The sequence below is a fragment of the Microcebus murinus genome, chromosome 8 (genome assembly GCF_040939455.1).
Source record: "Microcebus murinus isolate Inina chromosome 8, M.murinus_Inina_mat1.0, whole genome shotgun sequence".
Classification (NCBI taxonomy): Eukaryota; Metazoa; Chordata; class Mammalia; order Primates; family Cheirogaleidae; genus Microcebus; species Microcebus murinus.
Window position 1 is genome coordinate 76319689 of NC_134111.1, and position 26218 is coordinate 76345906.

The following is a 26218-nucleotide window of genomic DNA, read 5'->3' on the forward strand; positions in this document are numbered from 1 at the left end:
TGGCCTTGGGCAAGATACTTATCTCTGCGTTTTTCTCACTTTTTTAAAATAAGGGTTTAGCTCTAGATGACCTCCATGAAATTGTATCTCATTCAGTATTGTATTTAAAGGACATTAAATGGCTTAAAAATCACATTTTAAAGCTATTTCCAGTTATCCTTTTTAATGGAGTTCTACAAAAGAATCTATGTTTGAGATTATTAAGCTTATATTAATTTTAAGTGATAATATAGTCAAGCAGGGTATATGAGTGACTACTTTATGCAAATCCTTGTGCTAAATCCTTCAGGTATGTATTACTGTATATTATAAAATTACATTACAGACATATTGTACACTACACAAGTTTTCACACCTGTTGTGAAATAGAAATTCTATAGTTCACTCAAAAGCCATAATGAAGAAGAAGCATATGTAGGGAAAAGTTAAGGATAGGCAGTCATTCATATGCTTTTTGTGAATTTTGGATGTGAGAAAATTATCAAAATAATTGAGTAGGAAGTAGCTATTGATTTTAGTGATAATAATATGGGTAATAGGTGAATCTAGCAAACTTCTTAAAAAAATTAACTGAGGGAAATTTAAGTCAGCTCTTAGCTCAGAAAAGAAATTATTGATCAGTAAATGTAGAAATTACTATCAACATATTAAGAAGTATTTGTGACATGGAAAGAGTAGAGCTATAGATAGTGTCAGTTTAAGTATATTCTAGGCCGGGTGTCGGGGCTCGCGCCTGTAATCCTAGCACTCTGGGAGGCGGAGGCAGGAAGATCGCTCAAGGTGAGGAATTAAACACCAGCCTGAGCAAGAGCAAGACCCTCTACTAAAAAGAGAAATTGGCTGGGAGGCTGAGGCAGGAGGATTGTTTGAGCCCAGGAGTTTGAGGTTGCTGTGAGTGAGGCTGACGCCAAGGTACTCGCTCTAGCCTGGGCAACAAAGTGAGACTCTGTCTCAAAAAAAAAAAAAAGAAAGAAAGAAAGAAATTAATTGGCTAGCTAAAAATATATAGAAAAAATGTACCGGGCATCTAGGTACATGCCTGTAGTCCCAGCTACTCTGGAGGCTGAGGCATAAGGATTGCTTGAGCCCAGGAGTTGGAGATTGCTGTAAGCTAGGCTGACGCCACAGCACTCTAGTGTGGGCAACAGAGTGAGACTCTGCCTCAACAAAAAACCCAAAAAGTACAAATGGCTGGACCTCACTCCAAACATACTGAGTCACAATCTGTGGATGTGAGTTGTAGTATTAGCCAACTCCTGGGTAATGTTTGAGAACCACGGTTCTAAGCAATAACCAGTCATAGTTTTTGAGCCAGTGTATTTACCGTTACGAGTAAAAAATTTAGGATATTGATTTATAGATAAATCTCCTACTGCTTTGATTTGTATGAATCATTTCATTAGTGTTCCTAAGTAAACTGATAAATTAGTTTTTTTATTTTATAAGGTTGAATGGGCCGGGCGCGGTGGCTCACACCTGTAATCCTAGCACTCTGGGAGGCCGAGGCGGGCAGATTGCTTAAGGTCAGGAGTTCGAAACCAGCCTGAACAAGAGCAAGACCCTGTCTCTACCATAAATAGAAAGAAATTAATTGGCCAACTAATATATATAGAAAAAATTAGCTGGGCATGGTGGTGCATGCCTATAGTCCCAGCTACTCAGGAGGCTGAGGCAGAAGGATTGCTTGAGCCCAGGAGTTTGAGGTTGCTGTGAGCTAGGCTAATGCCACGGCACTCACTGTAGCCTGGGCAACAGAGTGAGACTCTGTCTCAAAAAAAAAAAGGTTGAATGAACCAGATAATACATCACGATCACCAATATTGAACACTCCCACAGATAGGAAGTTTATTTATTATCCTAAGTATTTTACCCAAGGTAAAATGTATTAAGTGGCTTCCATTACTTGTCAGTTTAAAGAAAGAAAACATCCCAATTCCACTCTCTTTTGGACAGCATTCTTTAAATATTCATGTTCCATTCAATAAAATAGAATCCTATGAAGAATTTTGTTTTACTTTTTGGTAGTATTTATGTATCTTATATCAGAAGAAAAAAATATATATATAAAACCCCACTCTAAGCCATTTATTTTTAATTTTTTTTAATTCTATACTCAAATCATGAGTTACCTATTTTCATTGTTATTAATATAATTTTTTACCTAGTGTGTACCTGGGCAATCTATTTTTTAACCACCTGTGAAGAAGTTCAAAAAAAACTATATGAAGAGATAAACCAAGTTTTTGGGAATGGTCCTATTACTCCAGAGAAAGTAGAGAAGCTCAGGTAAGAACACAATAAAAGGAAGAAGAGATCATTAAGAGGTAAATTTGAACTGATTTATTTATTTTAAAATTAATGTGACCACCTAGGAAAACTATATATTTTCATAGGACTTAAAATATTTACATATAGGCCGGGCGCGGTGGCTCAAGCCTGTAATCCTAGCACTCTGGGAGGCCGAGGCGGGCGGATTGCTCGAGGTCAGGAGTTCAAAACCAGCCTGAGCAAGAGCGAGACCCCATCTCTACTATAAAAATAGAAAGAAATTAATTGGCCAACTAATATATATATAAAATTAGCCGGGCGTGGTGGCGCATGCCTGTAGTCCCAGCTACTCGGGAGGCTGAGGCAGAAGGATCGCTTGAGCCCAGGAGTTTGAGGTTGCTGTGAGCTAGGCTGACGCCACGGCACTCACTCTAGCCTGTGCAACAAAGCGAAACTCTGTCTCAAAAAAAAAAAAAAAAAAAAAATTTACATATAGATTTTAATAGATAAGTTAACCTATTTTGTAAAATCATAATGTAGTATGAGAAACCTTTAAATTAGCCTGTATAAAATAGTACCAATGATGTCAAGCAGTGGGACACTCATACTTTGTTGGTGGCAATACAGAATGGTATAGCCACATTGGAAAATAGTATGGTAGGCTCTTACAAAGTTAAACATACACTTACCATATGGCCCACCAATTCTACTCCTAGGAATTTCATTCCAAGAGAAATGAAAACATGTCCACACAAAGACCTATATGCAAATGTTCATAGCAGTATTATTCATAATAGCCAAAAATTGGAGGTGGTTCAAATGTTCAGCAACTGGTAACTAGATAAATAAATTTGGTATAACCGTACCATGGAATACTACTAAGTAATAAAAGAAACACAATATCAATACATACAACAACACAGGTAAATCTCATTGTGCTAAGTGAAAGAAGTGAGACACAAAATACTACCTACTGTATGATTTCATTTATGTAAAATTCTAGAAAAGATAAAACTATAGTGATAGAAAACAGATTGGTGGTTGTCTGGGGCTAGGAATGGGGCAGGGTCAACTACAAAGGGGCATGAAGAAACTTTTTAGGGTGAGGGAACTGTTCTATATCTGCTTGTGGTGATTGTTACATAATTTTATACAGTTACTAAAATTCATCAAACTGTACAGGTAAAATAGATTAATTTCATTGTATGTAAGTAATACCTTAATAAAAAAATATTTTAAAAAATAGTAGCTATGACTGCTCAGGGGTTAGAAGTCTGAGACTGGGTAGCAGGCAATCCTAGCTTGGAGCACATTTCAACTATAGAAAAGAAGACAGGGAGACAGCCATTGGGAAGAGCTAGAAGCACAAGGAAACTTTTTCACAAGGAAACTTATGTTTCAGAGTCTTAAATGTTGGAAGTTTTATTTATTACATTGAATATGGCTTTTTAAAAATTTTAAGTAATATAGAACAAAATTTTTAAAAAGAAGTAAAAAACAAAAAAGTAATACTAGTTGTGTTTTGAAGTTTTGTATTATAATATATAAGTGAATAAAGTAGAAAATGAAGGTACTTTGTAAATGTATCCTAAGAGATAACAATTGTTATCTATCTTTGCTATTTTTCTGTGCATATACATGTATGTAAAACAAAAAATAATAAACATTTTAAAGTATAAAACATAACTCTTCTGAAAATTTATTTTTTTCTGTAAATATTTTATGGATAGTATTGTCATATGTAGTGACTTCATTACATCCAATCAGTGATCAAGTTCTGTGGATTCTAATTTCCAATGAATTTTTTCAGGCCTTTTAGTTCTGTCCATTGCCATTGCTCCCACTCTAGTTCAGATTGTCATCAGTCACCTTGACTAAGATACTTCAATAGCCTTGGATCTTGCTCCTCTCCAATCCATTCTCCAAATTGCTGCTGGAGCCCTCGGCTGCGCACTGCAATCATTTAGGGTGCTTTAAAAATACAGATACCTAGCAATCTGGGAGGCCGAGGCAGGAGGATCGCTCAAGTTCAGGAGTTCGAAACCAGCCTGAGCAAGAGTGAGACCCTGTCTCTACTAAAAAAAATAGAAAGAAATTAATTGGCCAACTAAAAATATGGAGAAAAAATTAGCTGGGTGTGGTGACACATGCCTGTAGTCCCAGTTACTAAGGAGGCTGAGGCAGAAGGATTGCTTGAGCCCAGGAGTTTGAGGTTGCTGTAAGCTAGGCTGATGCACAGCACTCTAGCCTGGGCAATAGAGTGAGACTGTGTCTCAAAAAAAATAAAAAATACAGATACCAAGGACCAACCCCAAACTAATTGACTCACAGTTTCTGAGCCTCAGAAGTTTTCAAAAGCTTCTCAGATGATTCTAATGTGTATCCAAAATTGAGAATCACTGAGCTAGTGGTCTTTCTGCATCTGGAGAGTCACATCTGATTAGATAACTCCCCAATTTAAAATCCTTCAGTGGCTTCAGGATACTCTTAAGATAAAGTTTAAACTCCCTAACATAGTTTATGAGGCATTTCAAGAGCTGGGCCTTAGGTACCTCTCCCACCTTATCTCTCATTACTTATACTTGTTCGTAGCCTTAGATTCAGCTATACTGAATGTATTTTGTTTGTTTGAAGGTACAGCACTCTTTGCTATTTCCTAGCTTTTGCACAGACTATTCCTCTGTATAGATTCTCTTTTCCTTTCTCTTCTGGCTAACTTCAGTTTTGGTGTTTTTTGTTTTTTTTCTTTGGCAGGGGCAGGTCTCAGCCTAGGTGTTTATTTCTCTACCAAGCCCTTTTCCTAGATTAGGTGCTCCTGCCATGTGTTCTCATAATACTCTGAACTTCCTTTATCATAACATTTACTGTGCTTTTTAAATTGTTCTTCCTTTATGTCCTGTCCACTTTCCCTCCCCCTGCTAACTAGATTCTGAATTCCTTTAATGGTATCTGTCTTGTTCACTATTGTAGCTCAATATGTAGCACAGTGCTTCAAATGTAGTAGTTACCCAACAAATATTTGTTCAGAGGAAAGGAAGGAAGGATGTTTCCTCTTCTATTTTTGTTGTTTTTTGACATTATAAACAATCAACGTTTTTATGCTTACATCTTTGCTGATATTTCCAATTATTTCTGTAAAATAAGATCCTAGACGTGAGCATATAGTTTAAGGTAAATGCAGTGGGACAGTGGTTAAGATGAGGGAGTGAGGAATATGACAGGCATGAGTTTCAATCCTGTCAACACCATTTACCTGCTGTGTGATCTTAAACAATTGCCTCTAATTTTGATTTATAAAATTAGAATAATGCATCCATAGGATTCTTGTAAAGATGAAATGACTGCATAGAAAGTATTTAAGTGCACCAACTCATGGCAAGATTACAGTACATTTTAGCTTTTATTCTTCTCATTGTGATACACACTTAATAGTTTGATATATTTGCCAAACCATGCTTGAGAAAGGTTGTACTGGGGCGTGGCTAGGGTGCCAGGCTTACTGCCTGCACCTTACCCACCCCTCCCCAAAAAAGAAGAAAGGTTATACCAGCACAGGTCCACTATATGACAAGGAAGTCCAAATTGACTTCCAAGTAGAATACAATCTTTATTAAAGAATAAGAAATAAAAAAATGTGCTATTAAAAAAAAAGTTGTTATACTCTAAGGAAGGAGGGAAAAAAAAAAAAAAAAAGTTGTACCAATTTATACTTCTACCAACTAGATATGAAAGTGTCTTTTTTTCTCCATTTGATTTTTTTGAGGCAGGGTCTTATTCTGTTACCCAGGCTGGAGTGCAGTAGTGAAATCATAGCTCACTACAACCTCAAACTCCTGGGCTCAACGGATCCTCCTGCCTCAGCCTCCCAAATAGCTGGAACTACAGGCAATTGCCACCCCACCTGGCTAATTTTTTATTTTTTGTGGAGACGGAGGTCTCACTATGTTACCCAGACTACTCAAACTCCTGGCCTCAAGCAATCGTCCCACCTCAGCCTTCCCAAGTACTGGGATTATGGTCATGAGGCACTGCATCTGGCCCTTTTTTCCCATCTTTTTTGTTTTTTAATTATTTATCTAAGAGACAAGGTCTCAATCTTGTCACCCAGGCTGGAGGAATGCAATAGCACAATCATAGCTCACTGCCCTCCAACTCCTGGGCTTCAAGTGATCCTCCTGCCTCAGCCTCCCAAGTAACTAGGACTACACATATGCACCACTATGCCCAGCTAATTTTAAAGTTTTTTATAGAGGCTAGGTCTCACTATGTTGCCCAGGCTGGTTTTGAACTCCCCACCTCGAGCAATCCTCTTGCCTCAGCCTCTCCCAAAGTGCTGGGATTACAAGTGTAAGCCACTGTGCCTGGCCTTCCTCCATCTTTTATTAGTAATATCTGTTGTCATTCTTTTTCATCTTTGCCAATCTAGCAAGTAAAATAAAAAGATGGTTTGATTGACAATCTTTAAATTGTTAATTAGGTTGAGTATCATTTTGTGTATCTCTGGGCCATTTGTATTTTTTCTTTTCTTTTCTTTTCTTTTTTTTTTTTTGAGACACAATCTCACTCTGTTGCCCAGGCTAGAGTGAGTGCCGTGGCCTCAGCCTAGCTCACAGCAACCTCAAACTCCTGGACTCAAGCAATCCTGCTGCCTCAGCCTCCTGAGTAGCTGGGATTATAGGCATGCGCCACCATGCCCGGCTAATTTTTTGTATATATATTAGTTGGCCAATTAATTTCTTTTCTATTTATAGTAGAGACGAGATCTCACTCTTGCTCAGGCTGGTCTCAAACCCCTGAGCTCAAAGGATCTGCCCGACTCGGCCTCCCAGAGTGCTAGGATTACAGGCGTGAGCCACTGTGCCCAGCATATATTTTTTCTTGAATTGCTTTTTTATATTTTCTATGTCTTTATTGGGGTATTTGATTATTTTAGTTACTTTGAAAGAGCTTTTATACATTAAGGATATATTTACTGAAAATATTTTTTCTAATTATCTTTTAATTTTTTTCATGTTTACAAATATATAAACAAAATATTTTTATAGTTAGAATATATTTTTATTTATGCTTTCTATCAGTGTGTCATGCTAAAAATGAAGGACTTTTCTATTAAAAATTATAAGAAATTATTTTGAGTTATGTTCTGGTTCTGGTACTTTTAGATGTGTTTTTCTTTATTTAAATCTTTATGCACTTGGAATTTATATATCTCTAATATTTAACATATCTTTAAGATAAAAATTATAATGAGACTATTTCATGTTAAGATTTGAGAAATTGATGAAGGACATTTTTAAAATGTGTGTACATTTCAAACTGCCTCTCCCGAAATAAACATCTTCAAAAAAATTTTTTTAAACAGGTATTGTCAGCATGTACTCTGTGAAACTGTTCGGACTGCCAAACTGACCCCAGTTTCTGCCCGGCTTCAAGATATTGAAGGAAAAATTGACCAATTTATTATTCCCAGAGAGGTAGGAAACATTTGATATATTTAATAATTTATTCAGTTATTCTTCTCAACACTTTTGGTATGTATTTAAAAGTTTATTATTTATAGTGCCCAATAAATACTACCCTTTATTAAATCAAAGTTCCAATCCTTTTAATTACAGAATAATAACTTTATTTTGAAGTTTAAGCATGAAAGTCTTTCTTCCCCACTGGTATTACTTTTAACACTTCACTATGTGTGTTTGTAGACCTATTTCTATGTATTTATATTACTATGTGTATGTGTATACACATATACATATATGTATTTTAAAAACAATTTACATGTGACAAGTTATTATTCATATATTCTTTAAATTTATTATTTTATTGAGTGTATCATGGCTATTAGTACAACTGGCACTTGATACAGATCCAACTCATTTTTTTTTTTTTAGCATATTATGGGGGTACAAGTGTTAAGGTTACATATATTTCCCATGCCTCCCTCCCCCCTTGAGTAAGAGCTTCAAGTGTGTCCATCCCCCACATGTTGCACATCTTACTCATTGTGGTTGTATATACCTATCCCCCCCTCTCCCCTCTCACCCTCCCAACACCCAATAAATGTTATTCCTATATGTCCACTTAGGTGTTGATCCATTAATACCAATTTGCTGGTGAGTACATGTGGTGCTGGTTTTTCCATTCTTGAGATACTTCACTTAGTAGAATGGGTTCCAGCTGTATCCAGGAATATACAAGAGGTACTATATCACCATTGTTTCTTAAAGCTGAGTAGTATTCCATGGTATACATATACCACATTTTATTAATCCACTCATGAATTGATGGGCACTTAGGTTGTTTCCACAGCTTTGCAATTGTGAATTGTGCTGCTATAAACATGCGAGTGCAGATGTCTTTTTCATAAAGTGACTTTTGATCTTTTGGGTAGATGCCCAGTAGTGGAATTGCTGGATCAAATGGTAGATCTACTTATATCGCTTTGAGGTATCTCCATATTGCTTTCCACAGAGGTTGAACTACCAACTCGTTATTTTTGATGGCTGCTTAATATCCCATTGTATGGATGTACCATAATTTATTTAAGCAGTCTCCACTAATGAAAATTTAGATTGACATTAATTTTTTATTATTATAAATTATGTACTTGTATAGGCAGAGTAGAGTCTTAGAAATGAAGTTTTTGATTTAGAGTCCATGTGTATATTATATTTAAATTGCCCTCTAAAAGGGCAATTTATACTTTTAGCAACAATGTATGAAAATCCTTTTTCTCGCCAAATCCTTACCATCACTGGACTTTTGAGTCTTATATATATTTTGTGAATCCCATTATTTTAGTTGGCTTTTCCCTGATCATTGAAGAGATTGAACAACTATTCACACATACATTAATAGTTGTATTTTTTATTTTGAATTATCTGTTTATAATTTTCATTTTTCTTTCTAGTGAACTTAATGTCTTTTTATATGTTATACAAAACTCTGTTGCTTATATGGCAAATATTTTTTCCTGTCAGTTATCTCTTACTGTTGCTTATGGTGAGTTTTTTGTTTGTTTGTTTTAACTGGGTTTAGGTTTTTAACTTTCATATAGTTAAGTCTGTTATTCCATTACAGCTTCCAGATTTTGTGACATACTCAGGGAGGCCTTCCCCATTGTAAGATCAACAAAATGATGGCCTGTGTTTTCTTCCATTATTTTATATTTTTATTTCATTTTATCTATACTAAAAGTGATATAGGATTAGTTGACTTTCTGGGAGTGTTTTGTCTGTTAGGCCTTGACTAACTAGACTGATTTTTTTCACAGACCCTTGTCCTTTATGCCCTTGGTGTGGTACTTCAGGATCCTAATACTTGGCCATCACCATACAAGTATGAAATATCTGCCATTGTCTTTGTGATTGTTGATTTTTATGTGTTTGTATGTTTTGCATTCATTTTCTAGGTTTTGAGGAGAAGATTCAATATGTGGCAATGCTACAACAAAAGAAAGCCACTGCCTCCCCTTTATATCTTCAGTTTGCTGCTTTTTTTTCTTTCATGAATCTGCTACTGTTTGTCTCTTTTATTACCATTTCTATCCTAAGATTTGTTTAATTACCTGATCTCTATAACTATCCTTTAATTTCAATAGATTGGAATTCTTTTATTGGTGAGTGGGTTTTGCTCATGCAGTTCCTGTTTTCCTTCTGTTCTCTTGCAACTATTGAGCTCTTTAGTACAATTCAGAAAATAGTTGTTGTGTATTTGTATATTATGTGTGTGAATGGCAAGGAGGGAAAAGGTGAAGAACAAAGCTGCTGTTTGCCTCCTAGATGGGCATCCAGTAAAGTCTACTTCAAGGTAACAGGTGTCTGGGTGAGGTTGCTCATGCCTGTAATAGTAGCACTTTGAGAGGCTAAGGTAAAAGGATTGCTTGAGGCAAGGAGTTCAAGACAAGACTGGGCAACACAGTGAGATCCCATCTCTACAAAAAACGTAAAACTTAGCCAGGTATGGTGGCACAATCCTGGAGTCCCAGCTACTGGGGAGGCTGAAGCAGGAGGATCACTTACTCTCAGGAGTTTGAGGTTCCAGTGAGCTGTGATTGTGCCATTGCATAGAGCCCAGGTAACAGAGTGAGACCGTGTCTCATAAAAAAAACAACCTAAAAGATAACAAGCAAGGATTTACTGCCCTGGAAGAGAGTTGTATGCTGAGTTGATTGGAAGTAAAACCACACTGTAAAATGCAAAGAAGGCAAGGTTGATGGCATGGATGACATAGGTTACCTAATAACATAGGTGGATGACATAGGTAACCTACATATTAGGTATCCTACTTCTGGAGTATAAGGATAGGTATACTAAGTGTTTGTATCACTTTATTTTTTAGTATTATAATGAGATTAAAGGGAATTTCTTTTTTATTTCAGGATATTATGGGGGTACAAACATTTTGGTTAAAAAATATAGAATGCTTCATGAATTTGCGTGTCATCCTTGTGCAGGGGCCATGCTAATCTTCTCTGTATCATTCCAATTTTAGTATATGTGCTGCCGAAGCGAGCACTAAAGGGAATTTCTTAATAAATCAAATAGCAGTCCTTCAAAATTTGCTTTAAGTAAAAATTGTTAGGTAATTTTATATTCCAAGTAGCTTTTACAGCAAAATTAAAGATATAGTTTGTTGCAAAAATGTATGTCTATAATTATGAATAACTAAAATTTCAAATTTTAAAACCTGAAAAAAAATACTTATGTAGAAAAATGCCAAGGTTTTGATACATTTTAAGTATAATATGAAAAATACTTCATTGAAACTTCATTAGAACTTTTAACATTATTGCTATCCTCAAAACGCTCAGATAATTTAGGTTATAAATTGAAAATATTAAAAGGAATAGATGCTAAAATGTGGAAATCATTTTTAGGAATCAAATGCAATCAAATTTAGGAAATAGAAGTGGTAGTGTTTTATGCTCAAGAAAAGCTTTCTGAAGCTGAGTACCTTTAGTAAGAACTCATCCTTTGTGGAAGGTCCAGAGATTTATTCTTGGCAGTACCTCGAGAGACAACTCACACTAACAGAAATATATATACAACCAAGATAGACTCCACAGGGATGATAGATTAACTGTAGTTTAAACATACAGTTGACTTTTTACAGAGTGAAATTCTGTAGAACAAAAAACTTTTCTTAGCCCCTTCATTTCCCTCACTTATTAATAAATCTGAGTATAATATAATTGATTAGTATAATTTTAAGGCTGGAGCCTCCTTTTTTTTTTTTTTTTGAGACAGGGTCTTATGCTGTCTCCTAGGCTAGAGCACGATGGTATATCGTCATAGCTCACTGCAACCTCAAACTTTTGTGGAGCCCCCAGTTTTAAGAAATTTTAGGCTGGGTGTGTTGGCTCACAGCTTGTAATTGTAGCACTTTGGGAGGCTGAGGTAGGAAGATCACTTGAGGCCAGGAGACCAGCCTGAGCAATATACCAAGATCACATACATATCTACAAAAAAAAGAAAGAAAAGAAAAGAAAAATCAGCTAGGAATGGTGATGTGTACCTGTTGTCCCAGCTACTCAGGAAGCCGAGGTTGGAGGTTTGCTTGAACTGAGGAGTTTGAGGTTGCAGTGAGCTTTGATCATGCCACTACACTCTAGTTCAGGTAGCAAAGCAAGACCCTATCTCCAAAAAATAAAAAAAGAAAAAGAAAAGAAATTTTAATTGAAGAAGCAATATAAAATGCTTCACATATTGATCAGGTGGTCTCATGTAACAGGTCCTAAATTTATTCATTATGTCATTTTGTATGATTTATCCTTATATTTCATAAAATGATATAAACCATGTTATAATTTCATTCTTTGCTAGGTCTGAGAAATGTATTTTACATCTTTTGTTTAGAAATAATAAAGAAACAGCAAGAGAATAGGTGACATAAATATAATGCAACAGCACTTTATATTTTCAGTAGATTTTTAACTTTATTACATACCTATATTCTTTTAGTGTCAATATGTAAACTTGTGATTTTTATATATTGACTATATATTGTGCTATATTGTAATTAACCTCAAATTTTCTTTTTAGGTTTGATCCAGATCGGTTTGATGATGAATTAGCAAGGAAAACTTTCTCCTCACTTGGATTCTTAGGCACACAGGAATGCCCAGAGTTGAGGTAAAGTGAAGGAAAAAGATGCCAGACTCTGTACTTAGAATTTTGATGATCATTGTTAATAAGAATGAGCAATCTATGTAATTGAAGTATAATTTTTAATCTTTAGTAACTAGTTGACTTTCTTCCTATCTAGGTTTGCATATATGGTGACCACAGTACTCCTGAGTGTATTGGTGAAGAGACTGCACCTTCTTTCTGTAGAGGGACAAGTTATTGAAACAAAGTATGAACTGGTAACATCGTCAAGGGAAGAAGCTTGGATCACTGTCTCAAAGAGAGATTAAAATTTATACATTTTAGGCCGGGCGCGGTGGCTCACGCCTGTAATCCTAGCTCTCTGGGAGGCTGAGGTGGGCAGATCGTTTGAGCTCAGGAGTTCGAAACCAACCTGAGCAAGAGCGAGACCCCGTCTCTACTATAAATAGAAAGAAATTAATTGGTCAACTAATATATATAGAAAAAATTAGCTGGGCATGGTGGCGCATGCCTGTAGTCCCAGCTACTCGGGAGGCTGAGGCAGAAGGATCACTTGAGCCCAGGAGTTTGAGGTTGCTGTGAGCTAGGCTGACGCCACGGCACTCACTCTAGCCTGGGCAACAAAGTGAGACTCTGTCTCAAAAAAAAAAAAAAAATTTATACATTTTAAATCTCTGTTAAATAGACTGAGGAAAATAACCATTTAGGAAATGTGTGTTGAATCCTTTTATAAACCAAGTATCATTTTGTAATATCAACACCTATTAGTACTTCATTATGTAAAATTAGATTTTTATATATTGTATTTTCTTAATTCATGATATGCATTTATACTTAGTGGAGTGCTACAGTGCTGCTACAGTGCACCAATATATTGATAATTTTAATAAGAAGCTTTAGCATTCTACTTTTAATTTTTTTATTTGTATACCATTATTTTCAAATTCTTTTTTTTAGTTTGATCTCTCAAATAATATTCTTTTCTTTTTTTGGAGACAGAGTCTTGCTCAGTTGCTTTGGTTAGAGTGCAGTGGTATCCTCATAGCTCACTGCAACTTCAAACTCCTGGGTTCAAGTGATCCTCCTGCCTCAGCCTCCTCACTAGCTGGGACTACAGGACTTCCCATAATTTTATTTCTTAGATTAATATTTTATATTCTGACCATAAATTGGTTTGTGTTTCAATCATTTTTATTAGGTTTGAATAATGGGTAATCTACCTTGCATTTGCTTTTTTTTTTTTTTTTTTTTTGCCTCATAGCTAACATACATTTTGAACTGATCTGAATTATTGGGAAATTAATTGTTGTGTCTGAATATGTTTTAAAGTACCCCTCGTATGTGAAAACCTAAGACTGAGGCTTGCCCTTCCATTTTGCTGGAAACCTTAGCCACACTGTGATACTCCACTAATTCTCATTTGCGGAAAAAAGAATTCCTAGCTTTAGTACTTACTATTATGTCACTTAGTACTTAGTAATTTAGTACTTACTCTTATACTAAACATAATGAATCTGTCATTAAGAAAGAAGAGAGGCCAATTGGAGTGGCTCATACCTGTAATCCTAGCACTTTGGGAGGCTGAGGAGGGATGATCACTTAAGCTCAGTAGTTTGAGACCAGTGTGAGTAACAGTGAGACCCTGTTTCTACAAAAAATTTTTAAAAACTAAAAAAAAAAAAAGAAAGAGCAGAGCACTAACAAAAAAACAAAACCACACCAGAGAGGAGAGAAAACAAAGAAAACAAAGATGGATGAAAATAGGCCGGAGCGGTGGCTCATGCCTGTAATCCTAGCATTCTGAGAGGCTGAGGTGGGCGGATTGCTCGAGGCCAGGAGTTCAAAACCAGCCTGAGCAAGAGCAAGATCCTGTCTCTACTATAAATAGAAAGAAATTAATTGGAGAACTAATATATATAGAAAAAATTAGCCAGGCATGGTGGCACATGCCTGTAGTCCTAGCTACTTGGGAAGCTGAGGCAGAAGGATTGCTTGAGCCCAGTAGTTTGAGGTTGCTGTGAGCTAGGCTGAGGCCACGGCACTCACTCTAGCCTGGGCAACAAAGTGAGACTCTGTCTCAAAAAAATAAAAAAATTAAAAAAAAATTTTTAAGAAGATGGATGAAAATATTTGCAAAACATGTAGAAAAATATAGGAAAACACAAAAATGGCAAACCCAGTCACCTATAGCCTCACTACTTGAAGTTAACCACTGTTAAGATTCTAATGTAGATAGATCCTCTACTTTTTTATGCATATATAATTATACATAATATCCTTTTCATTTAATATATTATGGACCAACAGTTTTTTCTATAACTGGAACCTTAATATTCTTGTCACTTCTGATGTAAACACAAATTTTTGTCATTCTTGCCTTCTCTCTCCCTCTTTTCCCGGGTCAGATATTCTTGTTCTTCTCTTTAACTTTATAAATGGCCTTCCCTATTCATTCTTTCAAAACAGTTATATATATGTGTGTATGTATGTGTGTATACTTTTGTTTTTAAAGAGACAGTGTCTCACTTTGTCACCCAGGGTAGAGTGCAGTGGCGTGATAATAGCTCACTGTACCCTCAAACTCCTGGGCTCAAGCAATCCTCCTGCCTCAGCCTTCTGAGTTCCTGGGATTACAGATGTCAGCCACTATTGCCTGGCTCAAAACATTTATATATTTGTACATCTAAATCATTAAAGCCATAGAATAATCTGGGCATTACAATTGCATTAAAGAAATGAAATTACTTCGATAAGAAAAATCTTCGTTATAATTAAATTCTAGTTGAAATGGTATTTCAACTTTTAAGAGGTAATCTTAAGAATCTTTGTTGTTGAAATTTTTTTTTTCTTTTTTTTTTTTTTTTTACTTGTTGAATTCTCACCAATGTTGAAATTTTTTAGTGGTGGTGTTTCTAGTCTCTGAGGCAAACAGGTTAAGGTTCTTCCATGAAGCCATCTTTAATTTTTTCCTCCAAATTCATAAAAAGCACTATTAACCTATAAAGTATACTTTTTTCCACGTGTGGTTATGTTGATAGATTGGAAGCCACTTAACACAATTCTACTGAGTGTGTAAAGCTGAGGGCATGAGTGGTAACATCAAAGAGTAGATTGGTAGTAGTTAGTAACTGAGAATATACCTGGGAGAGGAATGGACACCATTTTCAAGGGCAAGCTTTTATAACAGAAACAAATTGATACTTGTGACCTTATTTTTCTTAGCCAATACTGTACCTTTTTTCTAAGTTTCCAAGACTAATGATTAAGATAGAAGGGAAGGAGCCAAGGAGAGTCTATGACAACAAAGCACTTATTGTTACTACATAAATCAGAGGAAATCACAGCAAAAAAGACTTAGTACGGTATTGTTTTGAGCTATTGTGTGTGATCTACACTTATAAAAGAGGAGAATGAAACTTGCAGTAATAGTTAATCACAAAGTAGAACAAGGGACTGGAGTAAGCATTTGTTATGAACCAAGTGCTTTTATACCTATCTCGTTTAGTTTGTAGAGCATAACAGTAGGTTCAATGGCAAACTAAACAAGTTTTTCATTCTTTCTAGAAGAATTACTGTAAGTGAAGACAGGCAAATACTAGACAAGACACAGTAAGTAAATGATCTAAACTTCAGATTATCTTAATATCCTCAGTGGGAATAGAACTACCATAAGATCCAGCAATCCTACTAGTGAGCATTTACCCAAAAGAAAGGAAATCAGTATATCAAAAAGATATCTGCACTCCCATGTTTATTGCAGTACTATTCACAATAGCTAAGATACAGAATCAACCCAAGTGTCCAACAATGGATGAATGGAAAAAGAAAATGTGGTACATGTATACATGATAGAATACTATTCAGCCATAATATACTAATGTAACCCTGTCATTTGAGGCAACATGGAAGATATTATTTTAAGTGAAATAAGCCCGAATCATGTTCTCATATACAAAAGCTGAAAAAAGTTGATCTCATAGAATTAAAAAGCAGAACAGAGGTTACTAGAGGCTGGAAATGGGGTGGGGAGCAATAGAGAGAGATTTGTTAAAGGACACAAAATTACAGCTAGATAGAAGGAACAAGTTCTAGTGTTTTATAGCACTGAAGAAGGACTATAGAATATATTTTCAAACACCTAGAAAAGGGGATACTGAATGTTTTCAACACAAAGAAATGGTAAATGAGATGATGGATATGCTAATTACTCTGATCTGATCACTATACATTGTATGTATTGAAACATCACTATGTATCCCATAAATATGTACAATTATTATGTGTCAATTAAAGAATTTAAAAAATATCCTCAGTGAAGTTTATTGGTATACCTAGTTCCTTTTTTTAAATTAAAAAAAAATGTTTTAAGAGAGAGGGGTCTTGCTATGTTGCCCAGGCTGAACTCAAATTCCTGGGCTCAAGTGATCCTCCAGGCAGCCTCAGCCTTCTGAGTAACTGGGACTACTTTGTTACTTCATTTTTATAAGGGCTTCAGGGACTAGACTTCTAAAACACAGATCAATTTTCATGTTTGATTTATAGAGTTCTATGATACTGAATGGATAATTGTAAATTTTGAGTTGGGAGCCACTTTGTAAAACTTTTCCAGGCAAGAAATGACATTCCTTCTTTGCATTCCATTCCTCATTGAATTGGTTTACAGTTTGGTGGCTGTCTTTCTAGAGACTGGGAATGGATCTTATTGTATCGTGTGATAAAATGCCATAAGCAAATAAGTCATACATGTTTGGTAATTTCTTTAAAAAACATTTATTCACACCTAAAATACTTACAAATTCTTATTTTAGTTTAATTTTATTTTTTGTAGAGATAGGGTCTCACTATGTTGCCCAGGCTTGTCTTGAACTCCTGGCCTCAAGTGATCCTCCCGTCTCAGCCTCCCAAAGTGCTGGGATTACAGGTGTGAGCCACTGCACCCAGCCTTATTTTAATTTTAAACACATGATGAGGCCGGCCGCGGTGGCTCACGCCTGTAATCCTAGCACTCTGGGAGGCCGAGGCGGGCGGATTGCTCAAGGTCAGGAGTTCAAAACCAGCCTGAGCAAGACCCCGTCTCTACCATAAAAATAGAAAGAAATTAATTGGCCAACTAATATATATAATATAAAAATCAGCCGGGCATGGTGGCTCGTGCCTGTAGTCCCAGCTACTCGGGAGGCTGAGGCAGGAGGATCGCTTGAGCCCAGGAGTTTGAGGTTGCTGTGAGCTAGGCTGACGCCACGGCACTCACTCTAGCCTAGGCAAGAAAGCGAGACTCTGTCTCAAAAAAAAAAAAAAATAAAAATAAAAATAAAAAAAATAAAATAAAATAAAATAAACACATGATGATATAGGATAAAATTTTGTTATCTCACCATTGTAACTATGTCGTAGATAAAGTAATAAAGTACCTGTCCCCCGAAAGGCAATAAATATTTTTGAATACATGAATGAAATCTTTATTGGGGTCTAAAATAAATAAAGCCAATTACTGATTTTACCTAATAGTTGAAAAATAATTTTAGGTAGTCAAACTACCTATAATGCTAATTGTGCTTTGTGATATGCCTTGTATCCAATTAATGGAAGTATTTAAGAAGATGTATGACCATCTTTCAGTGATGCCTGTATTAGGTGTGAACGTAGATTTATAATAGAGTACTACTTATATACAATATCAATCAAAATAGTTTGAAAAGGCCGGGCGTGGTGGCTCACGACTGTAATCCTAGTACTCGGGGAGGCCGAGCAGGCTGATTGTTTGAGCTCAAGACCAGCCTGAGCAAGAGCAAGACACCGTCTCTACTAAAAATAGAAAGAAATTAATTGGACAACTAAATATATATAGAAAAAAACTTAGCTGGGCATGGTGGCGCATGCCTGTAGTCCCAGCTACTTGCAAGGCTGAGGGAAAAGGATCACTTGAGCCCTAGAGTTTGAGGTTGCTGTGAGCTAGGCTGACACCATGGCATTCTAGCCTGGGCAACAGTTGAGACTCTGTCTCAAAAAAAAAAAAAAAAAAAAAATTGAAAACAAGTAGTCATTTGTCGTTTCTATATTTTATCACTAGATCATCATTGAACCAAGAAATGTTTAAAGATCAGGGTTTTTTTTACCAGGTTAGTGAGAGCATTAGTTCCCAGTGTGTCTCATGGAACACTATCCTGTAAAGTACTCTGTGAAAAAGTTTCCTTGATCATATTCTTTCTCAGATATTTATAATATAAATATTGTAAGTGCTGACAAATCCTGCTGTAAAGAAATCTATTTTAACTTGGTTAAACTCTGAATATTCCAAATGTATTTGATGAAGGTCCCCTTTTTCTAGTAACACCTATAAAACCAGTTTCTGTAAAACCTGTGTTTCATGGAAGTAGTGTTCTATCAAACAAAGCCCATTTTGTCCAGCATGTTCTAGAGACAAATGAGAGTTTTAAGGAACATCTGTGTTAGCTAGTTTCTTAAACCTGTGGCCCCCAACCCCTGGGCCATGTACTTATACTGGTCACATAGCAGGAGGTGAGTGGCAGGCAAGGGAGTGAAGCTTCATCTGTGTTTACAGCCACTCCCCGTATCTCGTATCATTGTATAAGCTCCACCTCCTGTCAGGTCAGCAGCAGCAGCAGATTCTCATAGGAGCTCAAAGCCTATTGTAAACTGTGCATGCGAGGGATCTAGGTTGCACACTCCTGAAAATCTAATGCCTGATGATCTGAGGTGGAGCTGAGGCGGTGATGCTAGCCCTGGGGAGTGGCTGCAAATACAGATTATCATTAGCAGAGAGTTTTGACTGCATAATAAACGTAATGCGCTTCAATCATCCCAAAACCATCCCTCCTACCCTGAGTCTGTGGAAAAATTGTCCTCCATGAAACCAGTCCTTGGTGCCAAAAAGGTTGGGGACCGCTGCCATACTCTATGCGTGGTCCAAAGATTCTCTAGCATAAAGAATGACTATAGTGTTGTTACATAACCAAACCACCTGCATTCTGTATTCTCTCTTTACCTTCACCTCTTTTCTCTGTCAGAGCACATTGCTCTCTAGCCAATATGACTCTTTCCTATCCGTATCCTGACTTTTCCAGCTCTACCTAAAGAAATGGGACACATTTGTCAAACAACAGTTGTTTATTTAGCACTAATTCATGCAGGTCCTATGCTAGGCACTGAAGACATAGCAGTGAACAAAACAGACATTACATTATTACTGTGTTCTCTGTCTTCTGTGCTTTACGCTAGGAGGGAGGACCTCACAGTCTCATGTCCCACAGCTTTACAACCTTGAACCTTCTAGCACCTAGAGCTCTCTGGGTCCTGGATTTGAAAGCTGCTCAAGGACCCTTTAAGTTAGTGGCTGAAAGGAATATAGGAAGGAAATTGTAGATGATTACATGGCAAAGAACAGAAGACTTCAGTTAAAAGTGGTAGTGGAGGACAAAGTATAAGGAACTGTGGGAGTCAAAGTACTATGTTCATTGTTTGATCAAGAGAATGAAACTATCCCTAGTTTCATTCAAGGAAAACTCTCAACATAGATGCTGATTAGGAATACTGGAAAACTGTCAAAGTGAGAACAAACAAAGCTAAGAATTGGCTTGGCTAAGTTAAAGAGCAATATCTATTATAGTCATCTATATGAATTGTTGCTTAATTACACTGCAGTACTAGGTGTGTTCGGTTTTCATGATTTGTTGCTTACGTTGCAAAGTCATCAGGTAATAGGTAATTGATTTTTAGGGCTTAAAATATATGGCATAGCCTGCTTACAGTTTGAAGATTTAGAGGGAGAAGCCTAGGGCTTCTGGGAGTAGAAGAGTTACATTAATAGACTTTCACTTTGCATGTTTCTCATATAAGGCCTTCAGAAAATATGTGCTTACATTTATTCTGCTATTATATTCATAGGATTTTTTTTAGGCTTTCAAGAAAGTGTAGATTCACAAGGAACTTGGAAATTTTTGAAAATATTCTTGATACAGAACCTTTGAGGGAGATGCACATGTTTTGAATGCCAAATTTACTTAGATTTAAAAATACATATCTTCAAGCAATGTTGCCATGACAACCTTTCTTAATGTGTGTATAAATTTTATGTCTGTCTCTTTGAGGTTTTCATCTTCTCCAATACAGGATCTAATCACAAGAATTTAGCATTGTGGTATTTTTCTATCTGGATGGTGTCCTGTGGGAATTATATAATTTTAGAAAATGCAAATAAAGCAATAGGACAGTTATGTAGCATAGTGATCCCACAAAAGTAAATGCCATCATTATGTCCCTTGTGATCAGAAACTAGTCTGGTTTCAAACCCAAGATGAAATTTGGGATTGAAGAAGAACTATGAATCTATTCTGTGTTTTTTCATATCTAGAAGATTTATAGGATGGCCCTAGGCAGTTTGGTAAATTCTGGACCAACTCTCTTGGGTAGCCCTAAATCTGATCCAATCTCCCTGGAATCTTCTAAATCTAATTCATAGTTGATATCTTAGGATGACTCAGGACCACGAGACACCTCTACAGTGTGCTAGAGAGATGCCATTATCATATCTCTTCACTTGCTTTTACCCCATTTCAGATAACCTTGACTCTCAAGCTTCATTTTGCTTGTCAGAGGACAGAAATGGTAGCAAGATTTTGGAGACCTAAAGTTTAAGAGGAAGGGATTTTCATCCTCAATTCTGGGAATACTAGGTGGGCATGGTGGCTCACGCCTGTAATCCTAGCACTCTGGGAGGCTGAGGCGGGAGGATTGCTCAAGGACAGGAGTTCGAAACCAGCCTGAGCAAGAACAAGACCCTGTCTCTACTAAAAATAGAAATAAATTAATTGGCCCACTAAAAATATAGAAAAAATTAGCCAGGCATGGTGGCGTGTTCCTGCAGTCCAGCTACTTGGGAGGCTGAGGCAGAAGGATCTCTTGAGCCCAGGAGTTTAAGGTTGCTGTGAGCTAGGCTGATGCCACGGCACTCTAGCCTGGGCAACAGAGTGAGACTCTGTCTTAAAAAGAAAAAAAAATTCTGGAAATACTAATTTATTAGGCAGTGGAATAAGGGGATAATCACTGGTACCTTTTAGTAACAGTAACTATGACTATTATGGTAATAATTATAAGTAGTCACTCTTAAAATCGGTGCCTGAAATATTGAGATGCTTGCTAAAAAGCCATGTTTGTGTTTTATATTTTAGTTACTATTTGGCACAGTTTTTAAACATTAATGATTTGTATGAATTTAAGAACTCCTGGAGACAGTTAACTAGGTTGAGATTAGAAGTATGATCTATTAATTTGTTAACTTTACTTTAGTCTTAATAGACTTTATAATACTATGTTACGTTTGTTACATTTAAGAGAGCCCAGGTATGTCTTCTAATCCAATATCCTTGTATAAGGGCAAATTACAGCTGAGGGAGGTTATTTTATATGGGAATTGACCCAGGCTCGTAGAATTAGTTTACATTAATTAACACCCTAGCCCAATGCTTTTTTCATTCTGCAGCATGATTTCAATGTTTTCTAAAAAAAAAAAAAAATATTTATTTTATTTGATCAGAGTATAATTTCCTTTTGGTTTAACCTTATTCTCCAAAGGAAGAATTTAAAACAAAAGGCGTTGTAAGACAGAAAGAACTAGCTAAATTTGTATAATATGCTATGGATAACTGAGAGAGGATAATAGTCTTCTAAAAACAAACAAAACACTTGAATAGATGTCTCACAATCCATGTTATGATGTTTATAAAGGTTTGGGGGGTTATTTTTATTGTAGGAGGCAGAATAAGGGCTGCCTAGATAATTTACAGTGCCATATGAAAACGGAGAGCCCCGGCAGGGGTGAGGAAGTCAATCTCCTCTTTCTTGTGGTACTCTCTTTTCAACCTTTGGTGAATGAATGAACCCAAGGGACTGAAATCTCCTACACTGAGACACCTTACTTACCTGGATCAGGGGAGGGCTAGGGAGCCCTGCCCAGTCACCTGGTGAACATGCTGAGGTGCTGCCCATCCAAGGCAGAAATGACTGCTTCCTTGGCCCTCCTCAAGACACTGCAAAATGGTTGTTTGTGGGACACCTCCAGCCCATATCCAGGTCCCCACTGAAGACTGAGGATGACCACAGGGGAAAGCAAGCTGCCTCTCCGTGCCCTCCCCCGTGAACACTCTTGCCAATGCAATCCAATTGCTATTCTGGGAAGAAGGCAATATTGGTCATGGTCTTGAGCAGGGTTGGGGAGAAGGAAGGCCAGATGGGTCCCAGGGCGCCTGGGGACAGGGAGCTAGTCACTGAGAACCTGTAGCAGGAGGCATGGAGGCGGGCTCCAAGTCCCTGGTGCATGCTTCATGGTCTCATTAGACTTAACTTACAAAACACAAATTCAAAGATAAAATTATTAAGAATTTCAACACAGTGCCAGCAAAGCATTAAACCACAAGCACAAGGTGCTTCTGAGCAATGGAGTTCTGTATGACTGCACTAGCTGCTGCCTGTGAAGCCAGCCTCCACACACATCTGACCCTACATGGCATAGTATGGTGACTCGGTGGTTTTTGAGGGCTGTCTTTCCTGGTTGTATGCTAGTTGTCCTTGCAAATATCTATAAATGTCTCATTTAATTTAATGGCCATCTCTCTAGGATGCCTTAAAATTCTTTACAAAATAGGCAATGAATAGATGCCAAGCTTTTTTAAAAAATCAAAACAATTTCATTATACACACTTATTAAAGTTACCAAAGCATATTAATATACTAAAAAGTCTCTTTTCTTAAACCATTTCACTGATGAAACTCTCACTTTCCTGTATTTTAATCGTAATTGCCAAAGATTTTTCTGCTGGAAGGTAAAATGAAATTTTTCCCTAAAATATCATCATGAAAGCCTATGAAATATTTCAGAGATATGAGTCATTCATTTAGTCATATGGGTAGACATTTAGATAATAGAAGTAGTTAACAGAAATCTGTGAGAAATATATTGTTAATTCCTGTGGAGGAGGAAGGAAGAAATTCTGATGTATTTTAAGTGTAGTTAAATTCAGTGTTCCTCCCATTTTAATATATCAAGATTATTCTGTTCTGCTCCTTTCTCTCCAAGAGGCTACATATATCTTTTTTTTACAAAATTATGAATCAGTTTTTTTGCTGTTAACCTCTTCTACATTTCATTTTGTGAAAATAGCAGTGGCCAAGAATATCCTTATTCTTATCAACATTGTACTACACAAGTAAGACTTATTATTGCCAAGCACCATAGTATTTAATTAACAATTTTGTCAAAGTATAAACTCTTTGTTTGCAATGTCATTGAAACTGACAAGAAACAGATTGTTATAAAAAATTAGCAAGTCATGGAAATCATACACACTGTAGGTCAGTTAATATTTAGCATATACATTCTAGTGGTATTAATGCATAATCAGAAAAACTGGTACATTTCAAATTCTTTGCAATTCATGTTATTAAATGAAGGTTAGTATAATTTTCAGTAATAAAAACCCATTTTGAAGCTTAAAGTTTTACAAAATCTTCAACATAATTTAAAACTAAACTATGAAAAAGCTAATTTTAGAAACTCAATTTTTGTGAAATGAATGGTATTTTATGCTTTAGTTCTGAAAGTCACTATTTTTGGGGGGGTATGTGAAGCCAATTTTAGTAGGAACTAAAGAATTGAAGAATTTTTATTCTTCAAAAGTATATGCCTTTCAAGATATGTTGTCTACCCCATTGCTATACCTACACACAGAGCTACATTATTGTGAATAATTTCAGATTTCTAATGTCCACTCTTATGGTTTAATGAAAAATATTTTTAAATTTTTTATCTTTTATGAGGAAGGGAGCTATTTATTTTGTTGTCTCTCATAAAGAAACTATCGTAGATTACTAAATATTAAAATATAATCCCTCCAGGTTATATCCCAGTCATGCAGTGTTTCCTCTCTTTTTTTTTTGAGACAGAATCTCACTTTGTTGCTCAGGCTAGAGTGAGTACCGTGTTGTCAGCCTAGCTCACAGCACCCTCAGTCTCCTGGGTTTAAGCGATCCTACTGCCTCAGCCTCCCAAGTAGCTGGGACTACAGGCATGCACCACCATGCCTGGCTAATTTTTTGTATATATTTTTTTAGTTGGTCAATTAGTTTCTTTCTGTTTTTAGTAGAGACGGGGTCTCGCTCAGGCTGGTTTCAAACTCCTGACCTTGAGCGATCCACCTGCATCGGCCTCCCAGAGTGCTAGGATTACAGGCGTGAGCCACCATACCTGTTTCCCCTCTTTATAAGAGTAATTTTTTTTGCCATGGCACTCACTCTAGCCTGGGCAACAAAGTTAGACTGTGTCCCCCCCCCCCAAAAAAAGTAATTTCTTCTTGAAAACTGTTTTCTGTTGGGTAATAGATAACGTGAAGGGATTATTGTTGATTTTGTTGGCTATAATAACAATATTGTGATTATGTAGCAAATGTCCTTGTTTTTTAGAGATATGTACTAAAGTATTTAGGGCTTAAATGTCATGGTTACTGTAATTGTTTTTAAAATTCTTCAGCATAAGAAAAATGTGAATAGATAAGGTAAAATGGAAGCTATTGTTATATCTAATTAATGGCTATTTGTGTATCCATTATACTATTCTCCATATTATGTTTGCAATTGCCATAATAAAGAAAAATAAATATGCTTTTCAATAAAAAGGAATGAGAATTGTGGGCTATATGATTCATAATGATAATTACTCATAAAATGACCAGTGTTCTATATAGTCTTACTTATCTTGCTGAAATTCATATATATGCCATAGCTATCATTTTCCTTCATATCAGTCTTTTCTGCATTTTTTATTGATTGGGTCTATCTTCCTGAAAACAATATATATTTTTTTACAAATTGATTTTGGAGGATGTATATTTTTTCCAACACTTTTAAATTTATTTCTTAAAATTTGTATTCACATAACTATAAAGCATGGAATGCTATACTGCACAACTGTATTGGATATTTTTTTCTTTGTTTTTTAGTAATTTGGCACATTTTTTTATTAAAGATAAAGCCTCACTCTGTTGCCCAGGCTAGAGTGCAGTGGCCCAATCATAGCTCACTATAACCTCAAATTCCTGGGTTCAGGTGATCCTCCTGCCTCAGCAGCCTGGGTAGCTGAGAGTATAGGCTCATGCCAACTAATTTTTTGTAGAGATGGGGTTTTTCTTGGCCTCAAGTGATCCTCCCACCACAGCCTCTCAAAATGCTGGGATTATAGGTGTGAGCCACCGTGCCCAGCCAATTTGGCACATTTTTAATCATTAAACAAATATCTCTAAAAGTGAAACCAAAGTTTAAGATGATAAAACTTGTCTAAAAATGTGAAGTTCAGACTCCAGCCATTTTTCATTCGATCACACAGAGAAACTATGTTTCAAAGATTTAATATGTTCAAATTATATATACTTCATATTAAAATTTCTTTACAGATACTCTTACATCTGATTAAATTCCACAAATTTATATAAATACTATGAAAATATCTTATCAATGATTTTTCTTGTTTGGGATGTGAGATGGGAATTGAGTTAACCATGTCATTGTTTGAATGAAAAACTCTGCTTGTATTTCTCCTGAATTCTGTGTAATATCTAACAGATAATTGCATAAAAAGGCATTCTTGTACATTTCACTGAAGTATGTAAATAGACATCCAATTTGGCCTTGCCCAATAAAATCATACAGTGATCAGAAAACTAGTTTTGCAATTTTCCTCAAGGCAAAATATCTTCATGGAAAAGTAAGACATTCTTGTTTAATAGTTTCCAGGAATTTAATGCAAAACCAGAAAGAAGTAAATATTGCAGCAA

At 36.2% G+C, this 26218-nt stretch overlaps 1 protein-coding gene and 1 non-coding gene across 4 annotated transcripts in view; one reads left to right on the forward strand and one right to left on the reverse strand.

Moving 5' to 3' along the window:
* Nucleotides 1-16683, forward strand: part of CYP20A1 (cytochrome P450 family 20 subfamily A member 1) — a 46300-nt gene extending 29617 nt beyond the window's left edge. For all 3 annotated transcript variants that reach the window (XM_012738936.3, XM_076005832.1, XM_076005833.1), the window contains 5 exons: nucleotides 2166-2286; nucleotides 7631-7742; nucleotides 9542-9606; nucleotides 12312-12401; nucleotides 12535-16683. In XM_012738936.3, the coding sequence (XP_012594390.1) occupies nucleotides 2166-2286; nucleotides 7631-7742; nucleotides 9542-9606; nucleotides 12312-12401; nucleotides 12535-12685 (539 nt within the window). In that variant the 3' untranslated portion in view covers nucleotides 12686-16683. The remainder of the gene's footprint in view (nucleotides 1-2165; nucleotides 2287-7630; nucleotides 7743-9541; nucleotides 9607-12311; nucleotides 12402-12534) is intronic.
* LOC142872810 (U6 spliceosomal RNA) lies at nucleotides 10679-10785 on the reverse strand. The gene has a single exon (XR_012920896.1). It is a non-coding gene; the product is annotated as a U6 spliceosomal RNA (small nuclear RNA).
* Nucleotides 16684-26218: the final 9535 nt, after the last annotated feature.